This window comes from Falco cherrug, chromosome 4 (assembly GCF_023634085.1).
Source record: "Falco cherrug isolate bFalChe1 chromosome 4, bFalChe1.pri, whole genome shotgun sequence".
Classification (NCBI taxonomy): domain Eukaryota; kingdom Metazoa; phylum Chordata; class Aves; order Falconiformes; family Falconidae; genus Falco; species Falco cherrug.
The window spans coordinates 7,730,236-7,756,773 of NC_073700.1; the positions used below are offsets into that span (position 1 = coordinate 7,730,236).

The 26,538-nt window shown below is 63.4% G+C and overlaps 1 protein-coding gene across 2 annotated transcripts; it reads left to right on the forward strand.

The window, feature by feature from the left end:
* The first annotated feature begins 2,180 nt into the window (after window positions 1-2,180).
* On the forward strand, window positions 2,181-25,765 carry LOC102050027 (semaphorin-3F). Of its 2 annotated transcripts, XM_055709542.1 has the most exons (19): window positions 2,181-2,341; window positions 5,452-5,621; window positions 14,932-15,092; window positions 15,264-15,326; window positions 15,777-15,896; window positions 17,320-17,400; window positions 19,620-19,713; window positions 20,105-20,224; window positions 21,235-21,374; window positions 21,452-21,566; window positions 21,773-21,842; window positions 21,948-22,092; window positions 22,209-22,431; window positions 23,249-23,337; window positions 23,655-23,696; window positions 23,946-24,103; window positions 24,183-24,250; window positions 25,045-25,178; window positions 25,265-25,765. In XM_055709542.1, the coding sequence occupies exons 2-19, from the start codon at window positions 5,501-5,503 to the stop codon at window positions 25,673-25,675; spliced, it is 2,355 nt and encodes a 784-aa protein (XP_055565517.1). In that variant the 5' UTR covers window positions 2,181-2,341; window positions 5,452-5,500; the 3' UTR covers window positions 25,676-25,765. The 2 variants fall into 2 exon arrangements, with proteins under 2 accessions (XP_055565517.1, XP_055565518.1); XM_055709543.1 differs by lacking the exon at window positions 17,320-17,400.
* Window positions 25,766-26,538: the final 773 nt, after the last annotated feature.

Sequence of the window (26,538 nt, forward strand, 5' to 3'; positions counted from 1 at the left end):
ACAGTAGGCACCCAGGTGCATAGCCCTGGCTCCTTTGCAAGTCTCCAGGACGCCCACACCCATTCTGGGGGACAGGTGGCCTGGGGCAGGGCTGGGCACCCCCTCTTCTGACCAGTGTTACCCCACCGCAGCTCAAGGGAGAACCTGCAGGGCCCCCCAGCACCAGGCAGGTAGTGGGGGAGTGGGGTGTGACTGAGACCAGCCTACGGCTGCGGCTGTCCCAGTTTAATGCACTGCCAAATGTGTGTCATCACCCACAGAACAGCAACCGGGGGCCAGGAGGCTGGGCTGGAGCCCAGTGGCCCTGGGATGCCGTGAGCCAGGGGAGGCCAGGTGACCTGCCATCACTGCAGCCCAGCGTGCCAAAGCGCCGGCGCAGGGGAGAGGGTGCCCCAAAGCATCGCCCAGCTCGCCAGCTGCAAGAAGAGAAAGTGAGACGAGAAATTCAGGACAGCCTTTGTGTTTGGACCAGACCACAAGCGACTGGGGCTCTGAAGCGAAAATAAAACCTCTCCTTAGAAATTCTTTTATCCCAGGAAGCTCCGGCGTATCGTGTTTCGGGCCATTTATTTGTGCTGCTGACTGAGGCCATTGCGGCTGCCCTCTCCCGCACACAGAGTGGCTGGTGATGAGAAGCCGGTGACAAACTCCTCGTTTTTCAGAGACAGCCAGAGGAGAGGCGTGAGGGCAAAGGATGGAGCCTGCTTATTTCCGAGGAGCCATCCCTGGAAAGGAGGCGGTGGCAGTGGGGCAGTCACAGCAGGGCTGGGAGCAGACACCCCTTCTGCCTCCTCCTTGAGCCCCAGTGGGTGCCAGGGTGACAAGGTGGCCCTGCCTGGCTGGAGACCCTGCCCTGCTGTGTCCCCTCCCTGTGGTGTGACTGAGGGAATCAAGGGCCACAGGGACAGAGCAGGGGGCTGTGCTCAGGGGAGGAATTGCCCCAGCAGCACCTGCTTGCAGGTATCTACTGCTCTCCATCCCGTGGCCCCTGTGCCAGGATGGCCCTGGCTCCCCCCAGCCTGGCTCCAAGGCACCGGCACCACCCTGGGGAGGGGGAATGGCCCAGGCCCACCCACCCACCCACCCACCCGATGGGTGTAAGATCAGGGCATCTTCCCTTCCAGCACTCCCTTCCGTGCTTTCTCAGCACCCTTAAGACCTCATTACTCCACATGGGAACAGGGTAGCAGAGGGAAAGGTGGCAAACCTGTGGATGGGACCGCTGAGGCCAAGGGGGAAGGTCTTGCCAAGGTGGGGGGCACGGGGCCAAGCTCGGCGGTGCTTGCAGGGGCCGTACCCATAGCAGGGGGAGGCAGCTTCTGCCTTTGCGGGCGGCACCGCAGACACCCCCAGCCCGGCGGGAGCAGAGCGGGGCACCTAGGGCACATGCCCGGCATCTGAAGGGCTCCGAGGCACCCAGCTCGGGGCAGGAGGGAGCAGGGCAGGACGCCGGGGCTCAGCTGCACGGCACCTGCCCGCCGTGCCTCGGGGGAAGCTGCTGCGGCGTGTGGGGAGCCGGGGCCGGGCGGGGAGGGGGCCGGCACATCCCGGAGCGGAGGGATGCCGGCGCCAGTGCTGGGCAGGGAGCGCCCGGGGGCTGGCAGGTCCCCGGGGCAGGGGGACTCCAGGGGACTGGAGAGGGGCAGGCATCACCTGTCTCCCCGCGGCTGAGGACCGGGGACCACCGGGGCGGGGGCGACAGCAGCAACGAGGTGGGGCCGGGGGAAGGTGCCCCTCTTCCTGCCCGAGGGGCTGCCGTGTGTGGGAGGCGGTTTCTCGCCGGAGCCGGAGCCCTCACAAAGCCGCCGGCTCGCCCGGGCTCGGCTCCCCGCTGCCTCCCGCTGCCTCCCGCCGCCCGCCTCGGCAGACAAAGGAGGGACGGCACTTATGTAGGCGCTTCCTTCCCGGGGCCGGCGGGAGTGGTGGGCGCCGGAGGCCAACCTTGCTGCCCGCGGCCTCACACGGCGCGGGGCTCCGCCGGCACGGAGCAACAAAAGGCCGGAGTCGGAGGTGAGCGGCGGGGGCGGCGGGGCTCGAACCCGCTGTCCCAGGAGGGGGGGAGGCGGGGCTGGGGGGCGGGGCTATGCAAACGACGCCCCCCGCGGCGCCCCGCGACAAGCGCAGGGGCTGCGGCGCCCACTCGGGGCCGGGCCGCCACCGCCCGCCGCCCCGGCCCCGCCCCGCGCCCCGCCCCGCCCCGCCGCCGCTCCACGGGCCGGGGCCGCGGCGGCAGTCGCGGCCGCGAGATGGCGGGGGGCCGCGGGTGCCCGGCGCGGCGCTGAGCCCCGCCGCCCTCCACACCCCCCCGCCAGCCGCCGCCGCCGCCGGGACCCCCGCAGAGGTAAGGGCGGGGAGCGGGCGGCGGAGCGGGGGCGCCCCGAGAAAACTTTCCGCCGCTCGGAACTCGCGTGTGCGTGCCTGTGTCCCCCCCGCCGCAACTTGCCGGTGAAGCGGGCAGGTGGGGCGTGGGGGCGGCTTGGTGCCTGCGCACCGGGGTCGGGACCTCTGCCCCGAGCCGGCGGCGACGCCGGGCGCTTTGCAGCCCTCCCCACCGCCCCGCCTCGCAGGGGGGCCGGTACCGGGGGTGGGGTGGGGTGTCTTTGCTGGTCCCCCCACACCCGGGAGCCCGGCGCGCCCCGGTGCCGCCCGGGGCGGGGGCACGGTCCCCGGGGAGCACGGTGCGGGCAGGGGACGGGGGCTGGCAAAGAGCTCCCGGGGCAGGGGGGGCTGCGGCAGGGCTGGGCGGCGGGTGGGTGGCTGAGGAGGGGGTGCTGGGGAGGGGGGCACTCGCCAGACGCCCTCCCCCAGCCCTGTGGAGCCGGCAGCCGCCGCCAGCCCGGGGGGACCGGGAGCCCCAGCGGGGCACGGGGCGCGGGGGGGCAGAGCGCCCGGGGGCGCAGGGGACAGGGGGCTCTCCCCCGGGACTGGCCAGGCGTGCCGGAGGGCTGGCGGCGCAAAGTTGCGCAAAGTTATTTCCCGGGTGCGAGGGGCCGCGCTGGCCGGTTAACGTTATTATTTTATTTTCTTTCTTTCTTTCTTTTTTGGGTTTTTTTTTATTCCGCCCCCTTCCCACCGGTGCCACCGTGCACTCGGGCACCATGGCCGAGAGCTGGGGCGGACTCCCCTCCCGCTGCCCATCCTGCCGGTCTCTCTTTTCCCTCCCGAAGCGTTTCCTGCTCCCGGGGGTCGCTCCCGAGGCCCCAGGACCAGGCGTGCGGGCAGCCTTACCTCCGAGCCCCCCCGGCCCCCCTCGGCCCCGGGGACTCGGTCCCCCAGAGGAGTCCCTGTTCTAGCCGGGAAAACCTTTCCCCAATCGCTTGGGCTCGGTGGCGCTGGGCTGACCGGCCTGGGAGGGGGGATAATGCCGAGCGGGATTTTGATCTTCCTGCGGCAGCACCAGCAATGGCCAAACTTTAATTGCCAACATCCCCCCCACCCCCAGCCAGCCCGGGTGCTGGGGGGAGGAGGAACGTGGCCGCTCTCCCCTGGAGTTCCCAGTTTCCCTGGAGCGCAGATGACCCTGGAAATAAAGATTTCCCGTCCAAGGTGCACTCCGATGGGCCGTTTCCCCTTTTTGCTTCCTTGGAATTTGCCTTTCCCAGCCGGGCCTGGGTGCCCCCCGCTCGCCGCCGGCCCTTTCCCCCCTCCTCGCCCTGCGCTCGCTGCGCTCCCCTCCTCTCCCTTTTCCTTTGTTTGCCATCTCGCTCCCTGTCTCTGACGCGTACGCCGCTCCATCCAAATGCAATAGTGGGATTTGCCAGAATTATTTCCTAAAGCTGCCGGGGAGAGGGGGGGAGGCTTGGATGGAGGGGGGTTATTTAACTGCAACCAACTGGAGTTTTGGCTGGCGAAGGAACTGGGGGCTCGGGCTGTCCCGGCCCGGCGCTGATGGGAAGGGCAGAGCCTGGGAACGGGTGGGAGAAGCAGGGGGGCCAGCCTGGAAGGGGACCGAATGCCAGTACAATGGAGCAGAGCTGGGTGTGCTCAGGGGGAGAAGAGCAAATCGAAATATTTACTGACTCCAAAGGCAAGAGTGAGGAAAAAAAAAAATACTGAGCCCCCGGGGAGCGGCAGTGCCGCCGTGCTCCAGGTCTTGCCCTGCCGCCCGAGGAAGCGGCGCTGGAGGGGCTGCGGTTGGAGGGGCTGCGGTGGTGCCCGCCTGGCGGTGTCGGTGCTGCTGTCCTTGTCCCGCTCGGGGCCAGGGCTGGCACCCTGGCTTCTGTGCACCCCGGGAGGGGCTGGCCGGACCACCTGGGTGGCCTTGTGGGCAGAGCCCCGGGATGCGGGACTGCCCCCCTGGCAGCTCAGCATCTCTCTGCTGGGGTGCCCTGAAGGGGTCCTGGCCATCCACCCGCCGCCTTCCTGTGTGCCTGTCCCCTGCGGGGCTATGCAGTGGCAGCTGGCACGTCCCCATGGGGGTGGCACGATGGGAACCCCCCGGTGCAGCATGCAGGCAGGCAGTGCCCATCCTTGCGGTGCAGACACCTTTGACTGGGTGCTGCCCGGATGCCTGAGCCCACCCAGGTACCACGGCACAGCGCATCCCACCCTGGGTGTGCAGCTCCCTGGGGACGTGAGTAGCTTCCCGCCGCAGCCCTCCTCCCAAATCCTGCCTTAAGCCTCCTGGAGCCCCCTGGGAGGGTGCTGCCTTGGGAGAGGGACCTGGGCCCGAGGAGATGATCCCTCTCCCCGAGGGGCAGTGGGGCACACTGGGGGCACTGCATGCCATGCTGTGCCATGCCGTGCTGTGCCGGGGTGCGTGTGTGGCTTGCTGGAGGCAGCTTGGCGGACTCCACTCAGTGCTGGAGCCCCAGGGAGTCCAGCTGCCTGGCACACAGGCAGGGTTTTTTTTTTTCTTCTTCTTTTTCCTCCTCTTTTATTTATGAAAAAAAAAATCCCCCCCCCCTTTTTTTTTTTTTTTTGTACGTTCTTGGAATAATGAAGTCCAGATTTCCTTCATGTTGGAAAGATTTGATCCCAGCTCTGCTCACTGTGGCTTTGCTGGGGGCTGGGAGGAGAGGTGGGGCGAAGAGGGGTGGGAATGGGACCCCTCTAGGTGCTGGGGGAGAGCCATCTCAGCGCAGTGGGGATGCTGCAGGCTAGGGGGGTGAGGAGGGATGCTCCTCACCTGGGCAAGGTTCGCTGGCTTAGGTGGGGGAGCGTGCTGCAGTGGTGCTCACTGCCGTGCTCGCCTCACTCTGCATGCTTAGCTTGGCACCCTAGAAGGTGAGACTGGGCACCCCCGCCAATTCCTGCCCCCCACACCCCAGCCTGCAGAGCAGGGTTCACCTGAGCCCCCCCAGGGCTTGCTCCCAGCCCTCCCCACAGGGTGCTGTGTGCCGGCGAGTGATGAAGAGTGGCATGATGATGGGGAGGTGTGGGACTTGTACCCCACATCCCAGGGTGGGTGCAGCAAACTGATGTCCCTCCCTGCTATGCCCTCTTTGGCAGGCTCAGCTCCCCAAGTCCCGGACTCCCCTCGACATCGGTGCCCAGGTGCATGCCCACCATGCCCGTGGTCAGCGTCCTCCTCTGGGCCACCCTGCTGACTCTGGGCTGGCGGGCTGCCCATGCCAAGGACCACGGCTTTGCTACCCCGAGGGTCCAGCTCTCCTTCAAAGGTAAGAGCCTGGCAGCAGGAGTCGCGGGGTGGGGGTGGGGAGCAGGGTGGGACCCCAAGAAGGTGGAGGACATCAGGGGCACCGTGGTCCAGGCTTCCTCCTCCCTTCTCACCTGGTAGCAGGGGTATCAGTAGGCTGCACCCCCAGAAATCTCCATGGGGATCGGTGTGGCTGAGCTCCCAGTTTGCCCCCTCCCCCCCGCTCCCATTCTTGGGGGGGTTGTGGGGCTGGTAGCCTGCCCAGTCCCCCTAGTACGCTTCCCCTTGTGGGTGTGTGACTCCCTCCATCTGGCGAAGCTGGGTGCTGAGGTGCGAGAAGCCCCCCCCCAGCAGCGCCCCGAGTCCAAACAGCAGCTTGGCGCTGCCCTGGCCCCCCCAGCTGGCATTAATGCCTGGGAGCTGGCTGGGAGCCGGCTAGAGGCAGGAGGGGAGGATGCCGGGGTGGGGGAAAGGGGCTTAACCCTTTGGTACCGGGGCTGCCCGACCCACCCAGCCCACTCTAGGAGCCAGGGGAACAATCCCGGGTCAGCTTTGGGGTGCATGTTGGTGGAGGGGTTGGTCCTGAGCTCCTGCCTCGAGGATGCTGAGAGGGAGCTGGATGGGGCGATGAGGCAGTGCTCAGGGTTACAAACCTGGAGGAGCTTCCGCCAGCACAGGGTGTTTGGTACTGCCCTCGCCCCAGGCCCTGCTGGGACCAGCTGCCCTCTTGGATTCGTCCCAGCCCAGGGATGTGTGTCAGGAGGGTGACAGGCACACAGAGCCTTGTGTCTGCCTTTTCTTGGGGTCCTGGGGAACGTGAGCCATCCTGGGAGAGCCGGGGCCATGCTGCCTGCGCCCTGCCATGCTTTCCCACCGTGCCTTTGCCCTCCGGTCATGTACCGAACCGGTGAGCCCGGGATGCAGTGGCGGAGCCGATGGTGAGCACAGCAGTTCTGGTCCGGTCCAGCAGAGCCCCCTGGCAGGAGGGGCTCAAGGGGCTCGCGGCAAACAAGGCTCAGGCAGGGCGAGCCTCTGGCTTTAAAGGCTGGTCTCGGCAGGAAAAATGGCTGGTATGAAGCGGCTGGGGACAAGTCCAGGCTGGAAAGGTGTGTGCAGTTCCTCTCTGCGTGGCAGGCACCACTTTTCTCTCCAAAAGGCGGTTTCGGAGAGGTTTTGGGGGCTGCTGGGGCACTTTGGCCGCTGCTGTTTCCCACCTAGGGATGCATCCCTTATCCTGGCTCAGAGCATCTCTTCCTTGTGGCTGCAGTGGGAGGAGGCTGTGGTGAAGCCCTGGCTTGACCCGGTGCCCCCCACCCCGGCAAGGTGTGTGTTAATGCTTGTTGCCATCCCGCAGTGCCGGCATGCCCGGGAGCAGGATTAATTCCGGATAAGTGTGGTTAGGCCTGCTGTGCAGCGGGGTGGGGGCTGGTTTGGGTTTGGTTTTTGGGCCCTGGCTGGGTGGAGTGGAGTTCCCTGGCCATGACCGGGGGACCTGGTGGTGTCACCCAAGTGCCTGTGCCAGGATCTCTGGTCCTTCTCCCTCCTGCCTGGGGTGGCCTGGCATGGCTCCCCCTGCACAGAGAGGGCATTTGTGGTGTGAGAAGGGCCAGTTTGCACTGGCACATGGAGAAGAAATGCTGGTGATGTGCTGGATCCAAGCATCAGGATTGGGAAGGGATGCTGCTCACCTCCTCCCCGCCTATGCTCTTGCAGCAGTGGCAGCAGAGGAGAATTAGCCTGGGGTCTTCCTCGAGGGCCAGCCAGGAGCCGCACACCAGGCTGCCGGTAAGCAGCTTCCCTGAGTCAATAATCTGCCCGCAGCCTCCTCAAAGCCGTGGGGCTGCGAGATGTGGTGTGGTAGTGGCAATTGCTGGCTGGTCCGGCCCCTTTCTTGCTTGGGGAGCCTGGATCAGTACCCAGATCCCCTGCCCCAAATCCCTTGAGGCAGCTGCAGGCAGTGGGGCTGGGCGTGATGGGGGCTGGGCTGTGGGGCACTGGTGTGATGAGCTGGGCTGGGCTGTGCTGGCAGGGACATGGTTGTGGTACTTCAGGGGACCTGGTGCCTGTTGGTGTGGGCAGGGCTGGAGGGATGCTGCTGGGCTTGGGGTGCAGGTCCCCACCACCAGCGTCCCTCTGGCTGAAGCATCCCCATGCCAAGGTACTGCCCGGTAGGACCCAGGTGGCTGTGGCATCGCATTGGCACCTAGTGGGGTGCTGGGGAAAGATTTGTGCTGGAGGGAGCCACTGTATCCCTGTGTCCATCCGTCCCCCCCCAGTGCCTCGCCTCAGCCACGCTGCCTGGAGCCCCGCCAGCCCCGGGAGCGTCTCTGGGTTTGTTTGCCTTTGCTTGTTATCGCGCGCCGGAGGTTTGTCGCAGCTCCCCGGGGCCTGCGTCATCCTCTACGGAGCCCCGTCGTCTCTGAGTGCTTTAAAAAAAGAAAAAAAATTAAAAAATAATGAAGCAATAAGAATAGGGCAGGAGCCGAGCTCCTTCACCCCAGCGCAGGGTGATGGGCTGGGCAGGGTCATCCCGCAGTCGTCCCCCTCACCCTGCGACCCCCATGGTTGCTGTCCGTCTGTCCTCCCTCTCAAGGCTTTCCTGTCCATGTGTCGTGCAGGAGGAAGGTGACCGGCACGGAAAGAACAGCACTGGGAGCGGCTCCGGCACAGCTCCCTTTTGCCAGCAGCTCTTCCCAGATCTCAGCCCGGTGCTGGCCAGAAATAGGGTGGATATTTTTAATCATCTTCTTGCTAACAATTCCCCCCCCATCTCCTGTACACATCCTGTGGCCCCCTCTCCTCTGGGCCTTCCTCCGTGCCGGGGGCTCGGGCACCGCAGAGGTCTGTGCTTTCACCACAAGGATGCAGGAGGTGATGATGATGGTGATGGTGATTCATCCCTCTGTGTCCTGCTCCCTGTCCGGCATGGGAAAAGCATGCGGGAAGGAAGGGTGGGCTCTCACCCCGCATCGCCGCGGGAAGCCCTCGAGGTCAGGGCTCTCCATGGGGCTTCAAAGGGGGAGCCGCTGCTCCCCGTGCCCCCCCCCCCCCCCCCCCCCCCCCGCACCAACGTGGCAATGGGAACAGCCGTGCTGGCACCTCTTGGAAAAGCCGTGGCAGAGGTCCAGCCAGGGACAGCCCTGGCCAGGAGGGGCCGGGTGAGAGGCAGGGCAGTTCCTGCAGGGGGAAAAAATCACTTTAAAAAGAATAAATCAAGTGGTGGAGGCTCCTCTCGCCTCTGCTGCCAGCCCCCTGCGTGACCTTGCTTCTGGATGCCTTGTGCCTCAGTTTCCCCTCCCATCCTGCTGGCATCTCGGCTGGGGGACATCGGCACGCTTGATCCAGGCCGGGAGGTGGCAGATGGCTGGAGAGGAGCCCGGCAAGGGGGCTGTGTCCCCGGGGCCACCCAGGCGCCCTCCTAAGCTGCCGCAGCTGTGGGCACTGCCTGGCGACAGCAGGCTGGGATAAACATGGGGAGGACACGGGGGGGTGCACAGGCAGGGCCAAGGGCTCGGGGACAGCCAGCCGTGGGGATGTGCTGGGAGGGCTGGTGCTGTTGGTCCTCACCCCAGCACAGAGTGGGGGTGTGCTGGACCTCTGTGCTGCTCCTTGGACCCCTCAAAGGTAGGGGAGATGCCACGGTCCCCTCTCCTGTGCCCTGGGGGACAGGGACATGAGGGTGAGCTCTGTGACTCCCTAAAAGGATTTCTTTGGCTGGGGAGGTTGTGGGGCTGTGGCAGGGCCCCCCCACCCACCAGGACCGGCTGCTGCTGGGGCTGAGCCCCCTGGACTCCGGCTGCAAAGCTCCATAAGCTCCTTTAAACCTTCCTCCCAAAAAACCACCCTGTGCGATTTTAGCCCCCCCCCCCAGCATATATCTAGTAAGCTCATTATCCCTCAAATTAACAACACTCCTGGAGCAGTGCAGCCAGCATGGCCCTTCCTGGCATCTGTGTCGCCCATCCCTGGCTCCAGTGCTGCCGGCCCCTGCCCGGAGCACCCCAGCCACTGCCTTCCCTGTTGTCTTTTTGGCACAGAGCGAATGGCCTGGAAAAGCAACTGCATTCCCACCAAGGCAACCTTGTGCTGCTTTCAGGGGCTGTGGAAGAAAATGTTAAAAAATGTATAAAAAAACGCCCCAAAGGGCGGCGGGTGGGGACCCTCAGCTCAGCTCTTTGCTTTTGGGGGCACTGAAGTGTTTTTTTCTGAAGCCAGGCTCCTTCCCGAGGGGTTTTTCCTGCTGCCGGAGTATCCCCTGGCCCAGCTCCCCAGTGGGGACCGGGGTCACCGCTGCCATGTGATGCTCGGTGGGGACAGGGCCCCCCCCTACCAGAGATGCTCGTTGGGGCACGTCCACCCGCGAGCACTTCGGGCAAGCTCGCTGGGGGATGAATCAGCGGTTTCGGCTGAAAAAAATGTGGTTTTTTTTTTTTGTTTTTTTTTTTTTTTTTTTGGCCTGTGCCCAATCGTCCAGGCTGCGATGGTGGGGGGGGGGGGGGGGGAGAGGGGAAAGCACCCGGCTCACCCTGCTTTCATCCCAAGGGATTTGAGCCGGGTGGCTGTGGCACCTGTCCCCTGCTGCAGGGGCCAGTGGAGCGGGTGCCGGCACGGGGCGATGCTCCCGGGGGGCGCTGGATATGGTCGGGGGTGGAAGGCAGCAAGCGGGAGCTGGAGCCATTTCATCTCCCAAGCCCCAGCAAGGCGGCTTTGGTTTCCTCCCACCTGTGAATCGGTTAAATGGGAAAAAAGCTTGGCTGGGGGCCACGGAAACTCTCTTATTACATGTAATTAGCTTAATTACATCATAAATAACCCATCAAGGGGTAGCGGAGTGATGCTCAAACAAATAAGCAATTCTGCTTTCATCGGGTGACCCACCCAGCTCTTTGATCAGACCCAGTAACAACAAATGCTTTAAACACGGGAGGGGACACATCCAGCCCCCCATCCCTTTCCCAGCATTGCTCCCCCTCCTTCCTCTTTGCCAGGTACCCAAAAAGCTGCATCCCTGATTTCAAGCAGGGGAAAAATTAGGGGGAAGCATCCTGAAAATTTGGGGCACACTTATAAATTTATGGGATAAACCGCTTTGGGATGGAGCCAGGATTTATCCCTGCTGGGCCAGGCTCCCTTGGGATCAGTGCTGGCTTCTCCATCGGCATGCGGTGTGAATTCATTCACCCCCATGCAAAGAAAGGGCTCCCAAAAGGCACTGCCTCTGCCAGCCAGGGGGAGAGCGGTTATTGAATATAAACACGCTGTGTAATTTACATGCTAATTATGTTGAATGCACTACAAGCCCATAATTAGAAACTAATTAGGTGAGAGCGCCTGTAATTGGTTTCAGGGGGGTGCAGCAATAGTGCACCTGGGGAGGTGACCAGTTCTGGTCCTATAGTGGCATTAACTCTCCATGCCGGCGCTCCGGTGGTGTTTGAGGGGGTTGGGGGTATTTGGGGCGCTGGGATGAGATGCCCTCTGGATGCTCGGTTTATCAGGGGCCCCTAAAATCTCACCCTTGCTTTGGAGATCAGTGCTGGCCTCTGTGCCAGTGGGCAGGGACCACTCATCCCTGCCCGATGGGGGACGGTGGTGGTAGCCAGCGAGGGTGGAGGTGTGGGCAGCTGCTGGAGCTGTAAATTCAGCCCGAATTTGGCATGACCGGGGGGGGCGGGGGGGGATTTGGCTTTGCAGAGCATGTAATTGGGCGGTGCTGCTTGCCATCACTGCGGGCAGAGCCAAGCAGGCAGAGCTGAGCATCACCCCTTGTTGCTGGCCAAGGGTCTGACGGTTCCTGGCCGCCAGCATCGCTCGAAGGCGCAGGGTAATTAAATCTCAATGCCTGAGGCCACCAAACGATACTAGGGAGGTGAGTCCGATGGAGGCTTGGTGGGGGCTCTGCAGGATGCTGCGAGGGGACCGTCCCCATCCCCGGGGAGGCCACCCTGGCTGTGATGCTGGGCGGCTCCTGGCTCCGGTGCTGGGCAATTAAAATGGGATTAGGCTCCTGGCCAGCCAGGGGAGCTCTGCCGGTGCTGGGGTTGGCAGCAGGGATGCGGGAGGGAATATGCTCATCAGGGCACATCGGCTAACCAGCCAGCTTCCCTAGCCCCAAGGGGGGCCCCTGCCCCGCTCTGTCCCCAGGGACCCCCCGTGGCTGCCGGGGGCAGGTTTGGGGGCACAGTGGTGGTGGGGGATTAGGCAGGGAGGGCGGGAAGGCGGCGGTTCAGGAGGTCAGAAGTTGGGGTGGGGGCTCACCCATCCGTCCATCCCCTTTGGAGAGGGCGTCACGGGGCAGTGGGTCCGTCACCACCCTGCTTTGGGGATGCCCCCTCTGATCGCTGGGCCGTGGGGGGCTGAATGGTGCCCCCAGCGGGGGGCCAGGGCCCTTTGTGCTGCTGGCTCTGTCCCCTGACAAGTCCTGGGGCCGGCCATCCTGATGGATGTGGGATATTTGGGACTGTCACTGGCATGGGACCCTGCACTGCTGGTGTCCTGGTGCTGCCCGGCTCAGCCCCAGGGTCCCAGCTGGGAGGTGAGGATGGGAGCATGCCCCTGGGGAGGTTGGACGTGGTGTCCCCAGGCCAGGCAGCGATGGCAGATGCGGGGCTGTCCCAGCATGGGGCTCTGCCTGGTTTAACCTCCATCCCCAGCTCTGCCTGCACCAGGGCTGTCCCTGCCCCAAGCAGGATGACTTGGGCGTATGGCTCTGGCAGCTGGTCCCTAGTGCTGGGGACGAGCCCTCTTGCTCTGCCTGCGTCACCCCACTGCTGAAGCCACCCTGCCCTTTCCTGGCTCCTGAGCTCCAGAGCCTCCCCGACACTAGCATACCTCTGGGGGAAGCCCCAAGAAAGTCACCCTGTGTCCCCAGGGCACTGTGTGGGGCACACACATGCACACAGACATGTGCTGTGTGAGGTACACGTGCATGCACACACACTGTGTGGGGCACACATGCACATATGTAATGGTATGGGGCACTCACCTGTACTCGCACACACACATGTACACATGCACGCACACAGTGAGGCACACACATGCACAGATGCGCTGTGTGGGGCACGCACAGTGTGGGGGGCACACACGCACAGTGTACGTGCACACACACACATGCTGCGTGGGATGCACACACATGCTGTGTGGGGCACACACGCATGCACACGTGTTGCATGCTGTACATGCATACGCACGCACGCACTGCGTGGGTGAGTGGGGCAGCTGTGGGCCGTGGCACAGGCAGAGACTGGACCCAGTGCACTGTGGCACAGGCAGAGGCACTGTGGGACAGGCAGGGAGCACCATGGGACAGGCAGGGAATGCCACAAGTGGCAGGCAAGCCAGCACTGGCAACAGGGAACATCTGGAGCCCAGATGGGACAGGCAGGAGGAGTGTGCTCACCAGGTGGGTGAGCAGCCCCCCTGTCCCCCTGTCCTTTGCACCGTGGCACCCCACCCTGCCCACCAGCCCCTCCACGTGCCCACCATGCTCACCCCCTCTATCCAGCCCTGGCTGGCAGGCAGACCCCTGGGCCAGGGGGATGTTGATGTCACGTCCTGTGACAGCATTTCCCACAGCCCCAGCAGATTTGTGCCCCGTGGTGCCCGGCATGTAGCGGCCTCCCCACTGCAGCTGAGCAGTGCTGAGTGGGCTGCAGGTGCCGTGCGGCAGGGCTGGGGGCTGGGGGGCAGCGCTGCTGGCCATGGGACAGGGCGGGTTCTCCCAGTGACACCGGTGGGCACAGATCTGGCTGCTCCTGTGCACCGCTGTGCCCCCTTGGCATGGGCTCCCATGGAGACCTCCCTTTCCCCTGGCTGGCAGGAGTGTAGGTGCCCACCCTGCCCCAGAGGTGCCCACCCCCCTGCCAGTCCGCCAGCCCAGCCCCAGAATGCCAAGCAGGGTGTCCCCAGGGCTGTGCAAGGGGGTCCCTGCCACCGCCAGGGTGCAGGGCACAGCCCCCCAGCCCTCTCAGTCCCCAAAGAGGGCAGCCCCCCATGTCTTCAGGGTGCCCAGGATGGGAAGGAGCCCTGGGGATGCCTGTGGGACATTGCCAGCCCCCCATGGGGCTGGAAGGTGAGAGGTCAGGGAGATCTGCAGGCGCTTGGCATCCTGGCTGGGAGCGGCAGCTGGCCGCTGGAGCCCTGCCCAGCCCTGCCTGGAAGCCGGCATGCTCCTTCCCGCCACCGAGCTGCAGGAACCTGCTCCACTCCCACCCGGGAAGGGGGGTCCCCAGTGCACAGGGCACACCCCGGTGTGGAGGGACAAAATGCAGGGTGGGGGGTGCTCATGGGGCCAGCATCCCGTGGCAGTCCCATGAGACCCCCATGTCTAATGGCTGAAGGGGGGAATCCAAAGGGGGTGGCATCTCCAGAGGGGGTGGCATCTGGGGCAGATTGTGTCCCATGGAGGTGGCATCTAGAGTGGCACCTCCAAAGGGGATGGCATATGGGGAAGATGATATCCCATGGGAGTGGCATCTTATGGCTGGGAGTGACATCGGATGGCTGTTGGTGGCATCCAAAGGGGTGGCACCTCCAAAGGGAGTGACATCCAGGGCAGGTGTCATCCCATGGAGGTGGCATCAGATGGCTGGGCTTGACATCGGAAGGGAGTGACACCTCCAGAGGGGGTGGCATCCAGAGTAGGTAGTGTCCCATGGGGGTAGGGTTCTGTCTTGCTCGTGTCCTGGCCCCTGCTGCGTGGTCCTTGGCACTGGCCCACATCATCTGCAGCACTTCTGCCTTCCATCTGGCTGCCTCATTGCACTTGTGAATATTCATGACCCTCATTATCCTCTTTCACTCATTGCTCCCACACTCAGGCTAAAAATAACTTCCCAAGGGGGGATGGGGTGCGTGGGGCCGGGGAGAGGTTTGTCCCCTCCCCGGGAGGGAGCTCCTTGGGGTCCCAGCTTCCCCATCGAGGAGCCAGTGGACTGGCTGAGACGTGGGGTCACAGGGCAGGAGAGGGATGATGCCGGAGATTTTGGGAGCTGCGGGCTCTTGGCTAGTGTGCCAGGGAGCCCCTGCTTCCCGCCCCATCTCAGTGGGGAGCTCCACTCCCTCCTGTGGGGTGCTGGGTCTCCTGAGCCCAGGTCCTGCTGTCCCCCTCCCCTGGCCACTCTTGGTTGTCCCAACCAGCCATGTGCATCTCTGTCATTGTCCCATGTCCTATGTAGAGGTGGCAGTATCATGGCTCTCATGGAGGGAAAGGTGGGCATCTCCTCTGGCAGGATGTCCTCCAGCTGGGACCAGCCTTGAACTCAGGGGCAGAGGTGGCACCAGGGCAGGTGGGGGTCCCTGGGGTGCTGACACCTGCCCCTTTGCCCCCACAGAGCTGAAGGCAACTGGCACAGCGCACTTCTTCAACTTCCTCCTCAACTCCAGCGACTACCGCATCTTGCTGAAAGACGAGGACCACGACCGCATGTACGTGGGCAGCAAGGACTACGTCCTCTCGCTGGACCTCCATGACATCAACCGCGAGCCCCTCATTGTAAGCTGCCATCGCAGGGTAGGGGGGGCACAGGTGGGAGGGGGGCAACTGGGCACACGAGGGGGCATTTTGGATGCTGGGGCAGGAGCTCGATGGGCGTTGCTGGCACTGGTGGGGAAGAGGTGGGGCTGGATGTGAGCCCTGGTCTCCCCTGGGCTTGTGTCTCTGCAGATCCACTGGCCCGCATCCCAGCAGAGGATCGAAGAGTGCATCCTGTCAGGCAAGAACAGCAACGTGAGTGGACACCATGAACCCCCTTCTGGCCAGCACTCAGGGGGATTTGTGTCCTCATGTCATACCCTGAAAAAGCCATCCCCCAGGTCCCCTCTAGTGCAGCAGCATCTGCAGCCATGCCGGGATGGGGTGGCATCCCATGGTGTCACAGTGTTCTCTCACCCCTTCTGTCCCAGCCCTGCAGGTCCTGGAGAGCTTCATGGGCAAGTAGGAGGCCAAGCTCCTCATGTTTCCTCCTGCCAGCCAGGGCTGGGCCTTCTAGCTTGCCAGCTCGTGGCTCATGCTAGCCCCTGACTCATGCTGTCCCATGCCCCATGCCATCCCGTGGCCCATGCCAACCCATGACCCACACCATCCCATGACCCACACCAACCCATGGTGCCAGCCCATGGCCCCACCCCAACCTATGGCCCCCTGCTGGGGTTGGCACCCCCCTCCTCTGCTTCCCAGGGGGAGTGTGGCAACTTCATCCGCCTGATCCAGCCCTGGAACCGGACCCACCTCTACGTGTGTGGCACCGGCGCCTACAACCCCATCTGCGCCTTCGTCAACCGTGGGCGCAAAGCCCAGGTAAGGGGTGGGTGGGATGGGTGGGGGCTGAGCCAGTGCCTGGACCAGTGGTGCTGGTGCAGCCACCACAGGACTGCAGCGGGGTGCAGGAGGGCAGCACGGCATGGCTTGCCTCTGCTGGTTGGTGTCAGGGGGTTTGGGGAGCAGAGGGTTGGGGGCCACAGCAGGCAGTGGGGTGACCGTGGCTAACAGTGCTGTGCTGCTGAGTGGGGCCAAGCCATCTCCACAGACAGAGGACTTCTCTTCATGCTGGAACTGGGCCACCCTGGCTGGACCTTGATGCTGGCTTCCATGTGATGTGCCCTCGCACCCTGCTGGTCGCAGCCACTGCTGGATCTCCACCGGAGCAAGAGATGTGTCACCCCCAGCTTCCCACCCACCACCAGGCTGCGGAGCCCCTTGCCGTGGATGCAGAGGATGCCTGGCACTGTGCCAGTGCTGGTGTTGCACAGGGAAAACTGTGGCAGGGGCTGTGCCAGTGCATGTGGCTGTGTCGGGGACATCCCTGTATGAATGCCACACAGCCCCAAGGACCATGGTATGCACTGAGAGGGTGGTCAAAGCCGTGTGCCACCAGGCTGGATGTGTGGCAGACAGAGGAGCAGTTTCAGAATAGTCCTGGGAGGAAGCCAGTCTCTGCAAGTAGCAACGTGGGTGTCCTGGGGGGCCCCAAGCCCTGTGAGGTGTCGATCCCCTCTGCGCTGGGGTGGCAGGTCCTGGGCTGTGTCCTCTTCTGTGGTCAGAGGGAGCTGGGTGCTGCCAGCCTGAGCTGAGGGAGGAACGCGGCGCTGGACATGGAGGATGTGTGTCTGCCCCGATGCCCCCAAGCCTGGCACAGGCACCAAGAAGGGTGGACGCTGCTTGGGCCAGTCCAGATTAGGACTGGATTGGGACCAGGCTGGGCAGCAGCAGCATTTGAGGAGGAGCAGGGGTGCTGGTGCAATTGAGGACAGCATCGTGTGTCCCCTCCAGCAGACCAGCAGCGCTGTGGCGGGGACAGGGCATTCCAGTGACCCTGTAGTGCCAGTAGCTTCCCCCATGCCGTGACTGGGCGCCGGGGGCTGGGGCATTGCTTCTCTGCTCAGGGTGCTGCCACCTGGGTGGCAGGTGCCATCTTTGTGTGCCCAGGTGTGAGCCTAACCTGGCTGGCTGCGGGCAGCTGCCTCTCCGCTCTCTCCTTCCCTGTGCCAGGGCACCCCAGTTCTGTGGGAGAGAGTAGGATCTGTCCTGGAGAAGCTCCTGCTGGAGGACGGCCCAGCCTGGAGCATCCGGAGACCCCCACCAGCACCACCCAGGGGGACCACAGCTCTGCTGCTCCATGGGCACCCATCACCCCAGCTCTTGGGGTCCCCCCACCCGCCCCTGCCCTGGGGGGTCCTTCCCCCCACGGGCGCTAACTCTCTGCCCTGCTCCTTTTCCCCAGGGGTTTCCGTCGAGCCAGCCGGGAGGCCGGGAAAGCAGATCCACCGACAGCCCCCTCAGCCCGAGACCAGCACAAAGCAAGGTGGGAACCGGTCTGGGAGCCCGCCGCAGCCGTGCCCAACTCTCCCCGGGGCGCGCCAGAGCCGCGGGCTCCTTCTCCCTCCCACCGGCATGCTTCCGACCCCTGGGCCAGGCGCCCTGTGCCGTGGGCATCCCCGGTTCCGTGGGCATCCCCGCCGTCTCCTTCCCTCTCAGCACAGCATCTTTCGGCCACCGGCCTGGCGTCTGCTCTCCTTCTCTCACTAACTCCTTCCTCCCAGGCCATGTACGGGTCCCCTGTGGGGGACACTGTCAGGGACGGTGGCTCTCCCCCCTGCCACCAGCTTTGCCCAGCTCCAGGCTTGCTGTGTCCCTTGGAAGTGGGGCCACTTGTCGGTAGAGCCACAGGGCTTGAGGTGGTTCAGGGGAGGATGCCAAGGCCATGTGCAGGAGGTGTTTTGGTAGGGTCTACAAAAACGTGACTAAGCAGCTGCTTTGCCCTGCCCCGGGGAGGGCTTGTGTCATGCCAGCGGGCAAGCAGGCTCAGGGAGGCGATGGCAGCCCCAGCTTCTGGGAACACCCAGCGTCCTGCCCACCCTGACAGTGTCACCCCCCAAGCCTCTCCCCTCCAGACTAACATGGGTCAGTGCATGGGCTGGGGAGCAGGTGGGGCGTGGGCATCCTGTGGCAGCCTGGGTCTCCCTCCTGCCTGGCCCTCTGCCCCTGCTGGCCCCTCCGCTCCAAGGATGGGTGGTAGGGGGGGCAGAGGGTGATGCTCAGCTGCGAGCATCTCACTGGCTGCGGGCAGCTCCTGCTGCTGACTTCCCCAGTGCCAGCTGGGCAAGCCCTGTTGCCATTTCAGCCCCCTCGAGCTCCCCTGGTTCCTCCCTCCCTGCCAGATCTGGCCCCAGCATCCACAGGGAGAAGCTCCCTGGTGCAGCTCCCTGTGCCCTGGGCGGGGGCTCCCTGGGGGCTGCCAGCACCTGCTTTCCCGCAACTCCGATGCATTTCAAGGTGCGTTAGCCCAGCAGTGGTGCCGGCACCGTGATGGCTCATGGGTTGCCTGACTGGGAGGGTGAGATGATGCGGCTGGGGCCAGGGCTGCACTGGAGAGCCAGGTTTTCCCTGTGATGGTTTGCTCAGCTCGGGAGCAGGGCTGTCACCAGGCAGAGGCGTTTGTGATGGTGATGGTGGCTCTGGCAGCGCAGTGCAGCAATGGGGACGGTGGAAGTGTGGCTGTGCCCATCTCTGGGGCTGAGGTGCCCCAGGAGGAGCTGGCATGAGCAAAACCTCTGGTGGGAGATGTGCTCGGTGAGCATCCCAGCTCCCCACCATATCCTGCCCTTCCTGGAGCTGGGGGCTCTGCCAGGACGCTGTTCACCTTTTGATGGAGGATGGCTGCCACCATGTCCATCACCCCTGCGTCAAAGCCAGGGCATGGGGCCAGTGGGCAGTTCCGCCACTCTGATTTGGTTGCTTGAGGTACCCCCCTGCACCCGGGCTCCTCACAAGTGCTGCCATGCTGCTGCTTCATCCCTGCTCTGATGGTCCCTATGTCAGGTGGTGCAGGGTGCCCTGGCTGGGCCAGCCTGGCCCTGCCTGCCCCCAGCTGGCTCTGGCAGAGGTTTTTGTGTCTGTCTCTGGAGGCAGTGTGGGTCTTGCCTGGCTGGGGATGTGTGACAGTGCCAGGGATGGCCACAGGGGAGGCAGAGGTGGAGAGACAGCTAACAGTGTGGGGGCAAATCCCCCAGTGTGGGTGCAGCATCTCCCCATGATGCCACCTTGGCAGTGCCTGCTGGAAGATGGGTCCTGGCAAGAGGACTGCGGTGGGTCTGGCAGCCAAGCTGTGCTGAGCTGTGCCACTGGCCAAACTCTGCCTGCCAAAGCTGCTGGAGCTGAGTGACCTGGAGCCAGCCAAATGGCAACGTGCGACGCGGCCAGCTGGAGCAAAGAGGTGGCCAAAGGGAGATGTTTGCCCAGAAGTGGACCTGGGGGATGGATGCCCTGTTTCAACCCAGCAGTTCAACCAAGTCTCCAAGTGGTGGAGGGCATGGAGAAGCACCCAGCACCGTTGGAGGAGTAGCTCACGGGGACCTCAGCTTCTCAGAAGACCTGCAGACCCCTGGTGTGGTCCACCCGCATCCATCCTTGCTGCTGGCCTTCATCCTGGAGGAGCCTGCTTCTCCTGGTGGGCTTTGGAAGATGCCACAGGGATGGAGGGGTGAAAGTCTAATCAGCTCCTCCATTTGCTTCCTTCTCCAGGATTATATCTTCTACCTGGAGCCAGACAAGCTGGAGTCAGGGAAGGGGAAGTGTTCCTATGACCCCAAAGTAGACACCGTCTCTGCGTTAATAAGTGAGTTCTGTAGCTCCCTGGGGCCAGTGCTGCCTGTGTTGGGCAGAGGAAGCATGTAGGCGGGATGGGATAGCTGCTCCCACAGTCTTCCTGCATTGCCCAAATATCCCCTGGGAGTCAGGTTCCTGCCCCTGCCACCCCTGCTTGCTCCAGCGGTGGATGGCTGGGCACCCGGGATGCCCAGTCCTTGGGCAGTTGGCCCAGCAGAGGTGGAGGTCCTGGTTACAGACCAGTGGCAACCTTCTGAGCTCTCTGAGATGGCCACAGGCAGTGGCTCTTGGTGCCTTGTGGCTACTGGCTGGAGCTAGGGCTGGATGGAGCCCAGAGCAGTGGGAGAAGGTGGGTGGATGGGACTAGGTGGGGGTCCCTGGCTGATTCCTGCCCTCTGCAGATGAAGAGCTCTACGCTGGTGTCTACATCGACTTCATGGGCACAGATGCCGCCATCTTCCGCACCATGGGCAAGCAGACAGCCATGAGGACAGACCAATACAATTCACGCTGGCTCAACGGTGAGTTTGGGTGTCATTGGCTCAGGTTCCCTGGGGCCCACGCAGCTCCAGCCCTAGAGATGAAACTCATCGTGTTGTACTATGTCCTCCCAGGACAGAGACAGTAGCCAGTATGGGCAGGTGGATGGGTGGTGGAGTGGGAAGGATGGATGGATGGATGGATGGATGGATGGATGGACAGCTGATGGATGGGTGGATGGATGGATGGATGGGTGGTTGACAGTTGACAGCTGATGGATGCGTGGACAGATGGGTGGACACATGATGTATGGGTGGATGATGGATGGGTGGAGGGATGTGTGATGGATGGATGGATGGATGGATGGGTGGAAATCTAGGCAGAATAGCAGAGGGACAGCTGTGTGTGGCAGTGGCAGATGTGCTGGGAGCTTTGCTGGATGGTGGGAGCAGTCAGCTGGTGAGAGATTGGGCTGGCTCTGCCAGAGTCTGTGTGTAGGTTTCTGCAGGGCTGAGATGTCAACCATGTCGCCTGCAGTCGGTGACCCTGAGCACTCATCCTGCCCCCCTCAGAGCACCCCTGCCTGCAGGGCGGCAGCTGAGTAAACAGAGCAGAGCAGATGGGATGATCCTGCGGGGCTGGGGAGCCGGCGGGGCGGTAACCTGAAGAGGGAGAGCTGTCAGCACGGCTGGGTACCGGCTGATGGATGGCAGGGAGAAGCTTCCTGAGAAGCTTCCAGTCTGCGTGGTTCCTCCCCGGGGGAAGACTGGTTCCCACCGCCCTGTTCAGAGCTGCTGGAGCTCTCCACTCTGTGGATCTCAGGGGTGCTCCCAAGGACCTCAGGGAAGCTCCAAGGCACTCCTGGAGCACTGATGACCACCAGAGAGACCGAGTTCCTCTGCTCACCTCTGCAGCTATGGTCCAGATCCAGCTGTCTCCCTGCAACCACAGCAGTGCTTTTCCAGGAGCAGAGGAAAGGGGGGCTCAGCATCCCGCTGCAGCCAGGGGCAGGCTTCTGCTGGGCTGACAGTGCTGTGCCGTGCCGTTCCAGACCCGGCCTTTGTCCGTGCCCAGCTCATACCCGACAGCAGCGAGAGGAATGACGACAAGCTCTACTTCTTCTTCCGAGAGAAGTCAGCTGATGCCCCGCTGAGCCCTGGGGTCTATTCCCGCATCGGGCGCATCTGCCTGGTAGGTGGAGCAGCAGGCAGGCAGGGGAGTGGGCAAGGGAGTGGGCAGGGCTCAGCATGGGGGTTCCTCTGTTGCAGAATGACGACGGGGGCCACTGCTGCCTCGTGAACAAGTGGAGCACCTTCCTGAAGGCCCGGCTCGTCTGCTCTGTGCCAGGACCTGATGGGATCGAAACGCACTTTGATGAGCTCCGTGAGTGGGCAAGGAGGGGGATGGAGACCTTCTCCACTCCTGCAGGCTTGGGGGGCACCCTGGGGAGAGCTGGGGACCCTCTTGCTGCCCCCCCACCTCTTGCTGTCCCATGGGGAGCTGCTCTCCCCCCTATCCTGGCATCCCTGAGTGCAAGGGTGTTCCTGCCTACCTTCCCCATGGTGACACCCCCATCTTTCTGTCCCAAGAGGATGTCTTCATCCAGCAGACTCAGGACACCAAGAACCCCGTTATCTACGCTGTGTTCTCTGCTTCGGGGTGAGTGCTGACACTCCCAGCACGGAGCAGCAGAGGATGGGCCCCTGCTGGGTGGGGGTCCCTGTGATGCCACAGTGTAGGGTGGCAGCAGGTCCTTCCTCCCAGGTCGGTCTTCAAGGGTTCTGCCGTGTGTGTCTACTCCATGGCTGACATCCGCATGGTCTTCAACGGGCCCTTTGCACACAAGGAGGGACCCAACTACCAGTGGGTGCCCTACACAGGCAAAATGCCCTACCCCCGGCCAGGCACTGTAAGTACCCCCTGGGCACACGTGGGGAGGTGAGCTGGCACCTGCCATGCAACCGGCACCCTCGGTCGCATGCCCAAATACCAGCTCACTGAGCACTGGTGATGTTTGTGCCACAGTGCCCCGGGGGAACCTTCACCCCATCCATGAAGTCGACGAAGGATTATCCTGATGAAGTGATCAACTTCATGCGTACGCACCCGCTGATGTACCACGCTGTCTATCCCACCCACCGCCAGCCGCTGGTGGTCCGCACCAACGTCAACTACCGCTTCACCACCGTGGCCGTCGACCAGGTGGATGCGGCAGACGGGCGCTATGAGGTGCTTTTCCTGGGCACAGGTACCCACGCCGCGCACCGCGGGGAACGCAGCATGCTCCGGCGCGGCCCCGGAGGGCACGGGCACCACCAGGGCTGGCCAGAGCACGGTGCCCTCCGCCACGCTGGAGCAGGGTGAGGGGCTGAGACCCCTCCCCTGAGATCCCTGCCCCTCTTTGAGGCTCCAGCCTGGTCCATCCCCTGCCCCGGTGCCCATCCCATGGACCCCCACCATCCAGCCTGGTCTTTCCCTTAGCCCAGTTCCCATCCCCAGAGCCAGCAACCCAGCATGATACCTCCCATCCTAGGGATGCCACCAGCCAGCCTGGTCCTTCCCCTGCCCTGCCCGTCCCACGGCCCCCACCATTCAGCCTCATCCTTTCCTGACCCCAGTGCCTATCCTGCATTCTTCCCATTGCGCATCCTAAGCCCACCATCATCCAGCTTCATGCCTCCCCTGCCCAGCTGCCCATTCTAGAGGCACTAGCATCCAGCCCTGTCCTTCCCCTGCCCCAGTGCCCATCCTGCAGGCACCATCATCCAGCTCAGTGCCTCCGCTGCTCCAATGCACATCCCAGAGCCCCCATGGTCCGTCCTGATCCTTTCCCAGCTGCTGTCCCCACCCTGCCCTGGGTGGCAGCAGTGCCTAGCCACAGGCAGTGTCCTGAGCTGGTACACCGCGCCCCAGGCACAGCTGCCTGCTGCAGCAGGAGAGAGATGGGCATGGGCTTGGGGGAATCCTTCCTCCCCCCAGTCCCAGCAGGAACCCCCTTCCCAGGCTTGGAGGGCACAGGTGCTCAAGGGTGGCACTGAGTGCCCGGGCACCATGGTGTCTTGCAGATCGGGGCACCGTGCAGAAGGTCATCGTGCTCCCCCGGGATGACATGGAGACGGAGGAGCTCATGCTGGAGGAGATCGAGGTGTTCAAGGTAAGGGCTGGCCTGCCCTCCACGCCCTGCTGAGTGTCCTCAACCGGGCCAACCATCCCCTTGGGACACCAGCCATTCTTTGGGACACCAACCTGCCCCCTGGGACATCAGCAAGTCCCTTGGGATACCAGCCACCCATTGTCTGGCTCTGGAGGAACCCCAAGCATTGGTCCTCCTGCCTGCTGCCTTCTCGCATCTCCCCCTGCCCGCCCCTGCCTGCCCTAGCTGCCTGCAGGGGTCTGGGGCGCCCACCCCAGGGCTGCAGCATCAGGCCAGGCAGTCACCCCTCATTCTCTTTCACTTCTGCTCTCATCTAGGTGCCAGCACCCATCAAGACAATGACCATCTCCTCCAAGAGGGTGAGTCATGGCAAATGGCAGGGTGCTGGGCAGATCCCATTACGGGCCTGGCCGCGGCACTGCCTAGTGTCACCCCAGCACCAGAAGGGGAGGCGCATGGGTAGCCCCAGGCAAGCTGGCTCGAGTGACCCCAGGTGGCCCTGGTGTCTTGGCCAGTTCCAGTACCAGGAGGCTGCAGCTCATTCTGGGTGGTCCTTGTGGGGTGGGGACAAGATAGCATCTCACTTTGTCCTCTTTGTCACCCAACAGCAACAGCTGTACGTGTCCTCGGCTGTAGGTGTGACCCACCTGGCCCTACACCGCTGCGATGTGTACGGGGAAGCCTGTGCTGACTGCTGCCTGGCCCGGGACCCGTACTGTGCCTGGGATGGCAGCGCCTGCACCCGCTACTCTGCCTCCTCCAAGAGGTACGGGGGGCCAGGGGACAGCGGCAGGGAGGGACACCCTGGCTTCAGGCTCCCCAGCTCACCTTCCACCTCCCCACAGGCGGAGCCGGCGGCAGGATGTCCGGCATGGCAACCCCATCCGCCAGTGCCGAGGCTACAACTCCAACGGTGAGCGAGGTCTGGGGCACAGCCCCACAGCATGGGGGGGCGGCTGCGGGGCGTGCTGAGGGTGGGGTGTGGGGGGTGTGTAGGCAATGACCAGAGTGGCACAGAGGTGGATGGATGCCCTGGTGGGCTGATGGTTGTGTGGGTGGGTATATGGGAAGAAGGTGAGCATGGATGGATGGATGGATGAATGGATGGATAGATGAAATAATGGGTACAATGGGGAGGAGGATGAGCCCAGATGGATGGGTTGGTGGGTAGATGGATGTGTGAATGAGTGGATACATTGGAGAGGAGGATGAATGTGGATGGTTGGGTGGATGGGTGGGTGGATACATTGGGGAGTAGGATGAACATGGATGGGTAGATGGATACATTAAGGATGGAGGATGGATAGATAGATGGATATGTTGTGGAGGAGAATGATCAGATTTGAATGGGTAGATTGAGGAAGGGATGGATGGATGGATGGATACGGTGGGGAGAAGGATGATTACAAATGGGTGGGTGTGTAGACGAATGAATGGGTGGATGGATGAGCGTATGGATACTTCAGAGGAAGATGAACATGGGTGGGTGGGTGGATGGATGGACAGACAGACAGACAGACACCCTTGCAGAAGCATGGCTACACTAGAGGTGAAGGAGCATACTCGCTGGGTGTCTGGGGAGCAGGCAGGCCTGTGGCTGGAGATGGACAGGACCTCTCCCTTGGAGAGTTGGTGGGCTGGGCAGGACGGCAGCGGGGCAGGGGTGCGGAGGCGTGTGACCCAGCTGCCCATGGCCCACCCCTGCAGCTAACAAGAACATGGTGGAGGCAGTGCAGTATGGGGTGGAGGGCAGCACTGCCTTCCTGGAGTGCCAGCCCCGCTCGCCCCAGGCCAGCATCAAGTGGCTGCTGCAGAAGGACAACAGTGACCGGCGGAAAGAGGTAGGGCAGGGTGCTGCTTGGGAGGGGGTGTGGGGTGGGGGGCCAGGGACCAGCCCACTGAGCCATGCCACCTCTCCCCCTGACAGCTGCGGGTGGAAGGCCGGGTGCTGCGGACGGAGCAGGGCTTGCTGCTGCGTGCCCTCCAGCTCGCCGACAGTGGCCTCTACTCCTGCACCGCCACCGAGAACAACTTCAAGCACACGGTGACCAAGGTGCAGCTCCGTGTCCTCAGTGGCCACGCCGTCCACGCCGTGCTGGTCCAGGCGGAGTCCCCCCCTGGCCTGCCGGGTGCCCCCACTCCTCGCTACCAGGACCTGCTGCAGCTCCTCACCCAGCCAGAAATGGGACTTCTGGACCAGTACTGCCAGGGCTACTGGCGGCACACGGCCGCTAGCCCCCCACAGCCACTAGCTGGCCTCAAAGCCAAGGAGCAGCAGGACCAGAAGAAGCCTCGAAACCGCCGGAATCACCAGCCAGAGACCTACGGGCATACATGAAACCATCATCAGGGACTTTGCTAGCACAGTGGTCTATTTTTCCCCCCTTTTAATATTAAAAATATCTATAAATAAATAAAAATATATATATATATATGTACATCCACGCACACACGCACGCAGACACACGCACTCCTCCCCTCCCACGGGAGATGGTATTTATTTGTAGGTTGTACATAGTCACTGGGGTGATGTGACTCCCACCTCCTGGCCCCAGGCAGGGGTGGGGACCCCCAAGGCAGCCGCCACCAGCACTGCTGTCTTCCCCCCTGCCCCAGGACCCCGGGATCCTGGTGTGTGGGGACTACTGGGCACTGCAGCTGCTGTCTTCCCACAGCTGGGGCATGGCCCTGCGCTGGGGGGCCAGAGGTGCTGGGTCCTGCTGTGGGAGGGGGTGATGCCCTGTGGAGGGGAACAAACCCCAGCCAAGGCAGTGGGAGAGGCAGCGCCACCAAGGTCTGCCCCTGCAAGCTGTGCGCAGCCCTCGCAGCTTCATGCCTCAGTTTCCCCACCTGGTTATTGAGGAGCAAGTGCTTTCTGTGGGGAAGCTGCAGACCACCAGGCAAGCCTAGGAGAAGGGGGCCGTGGGACCAGGGTGTGCAGCCCTGTCCCCCTCCCTGGGGGGTTGGTCAGGGGGACAGGACCCTTGTGGCAGTATCCAGGTGTCCAGGCCATGGTGGGGGCTCGGCCAGGGTCTTTGGGTGGGGAAGAGAAGGAGAAGGGGCTGTGCCTGGGGTAAAACTTCGAGCAGCCGCTGGTGCTCACTGGCACTGGCACCCACGGGCGCTGGGGCACCCAGCCCGTCAGCTGCCCCTTGGGGCACCCAGGCAGGTGCAGGGGCTTGTAAATAGTTGTACATGGGA

What these genes read in the sequence shown, in the direction of transcription:
- LOC102050027 (XM_055709542.1), top strand. Translation starts at nt 5,501, where the DNA reads ATGCCCACCATGCCCGTGGTCAGCGTCCTCCTCTGGGCCACCCTGCTG. An exon ending in TGTCAGGCAAGAACAGCAAC is followed by an intron (nt 15,327 to 15,776) that starts GTGAGTGGACAC and finishes TCTGCTTCCCAG; the next exon opens with GGGGAGTGTGGCAACTTCAT. An exon ending in TGACCATCTCCTCCAAGAGG is followed by an intron (nt 23,697 to 23,945) that starts GTGAGTCATGGC and finishes GTCACCCAACAG; the next exon opens with CAACAGCTGTACGTGTCCTC.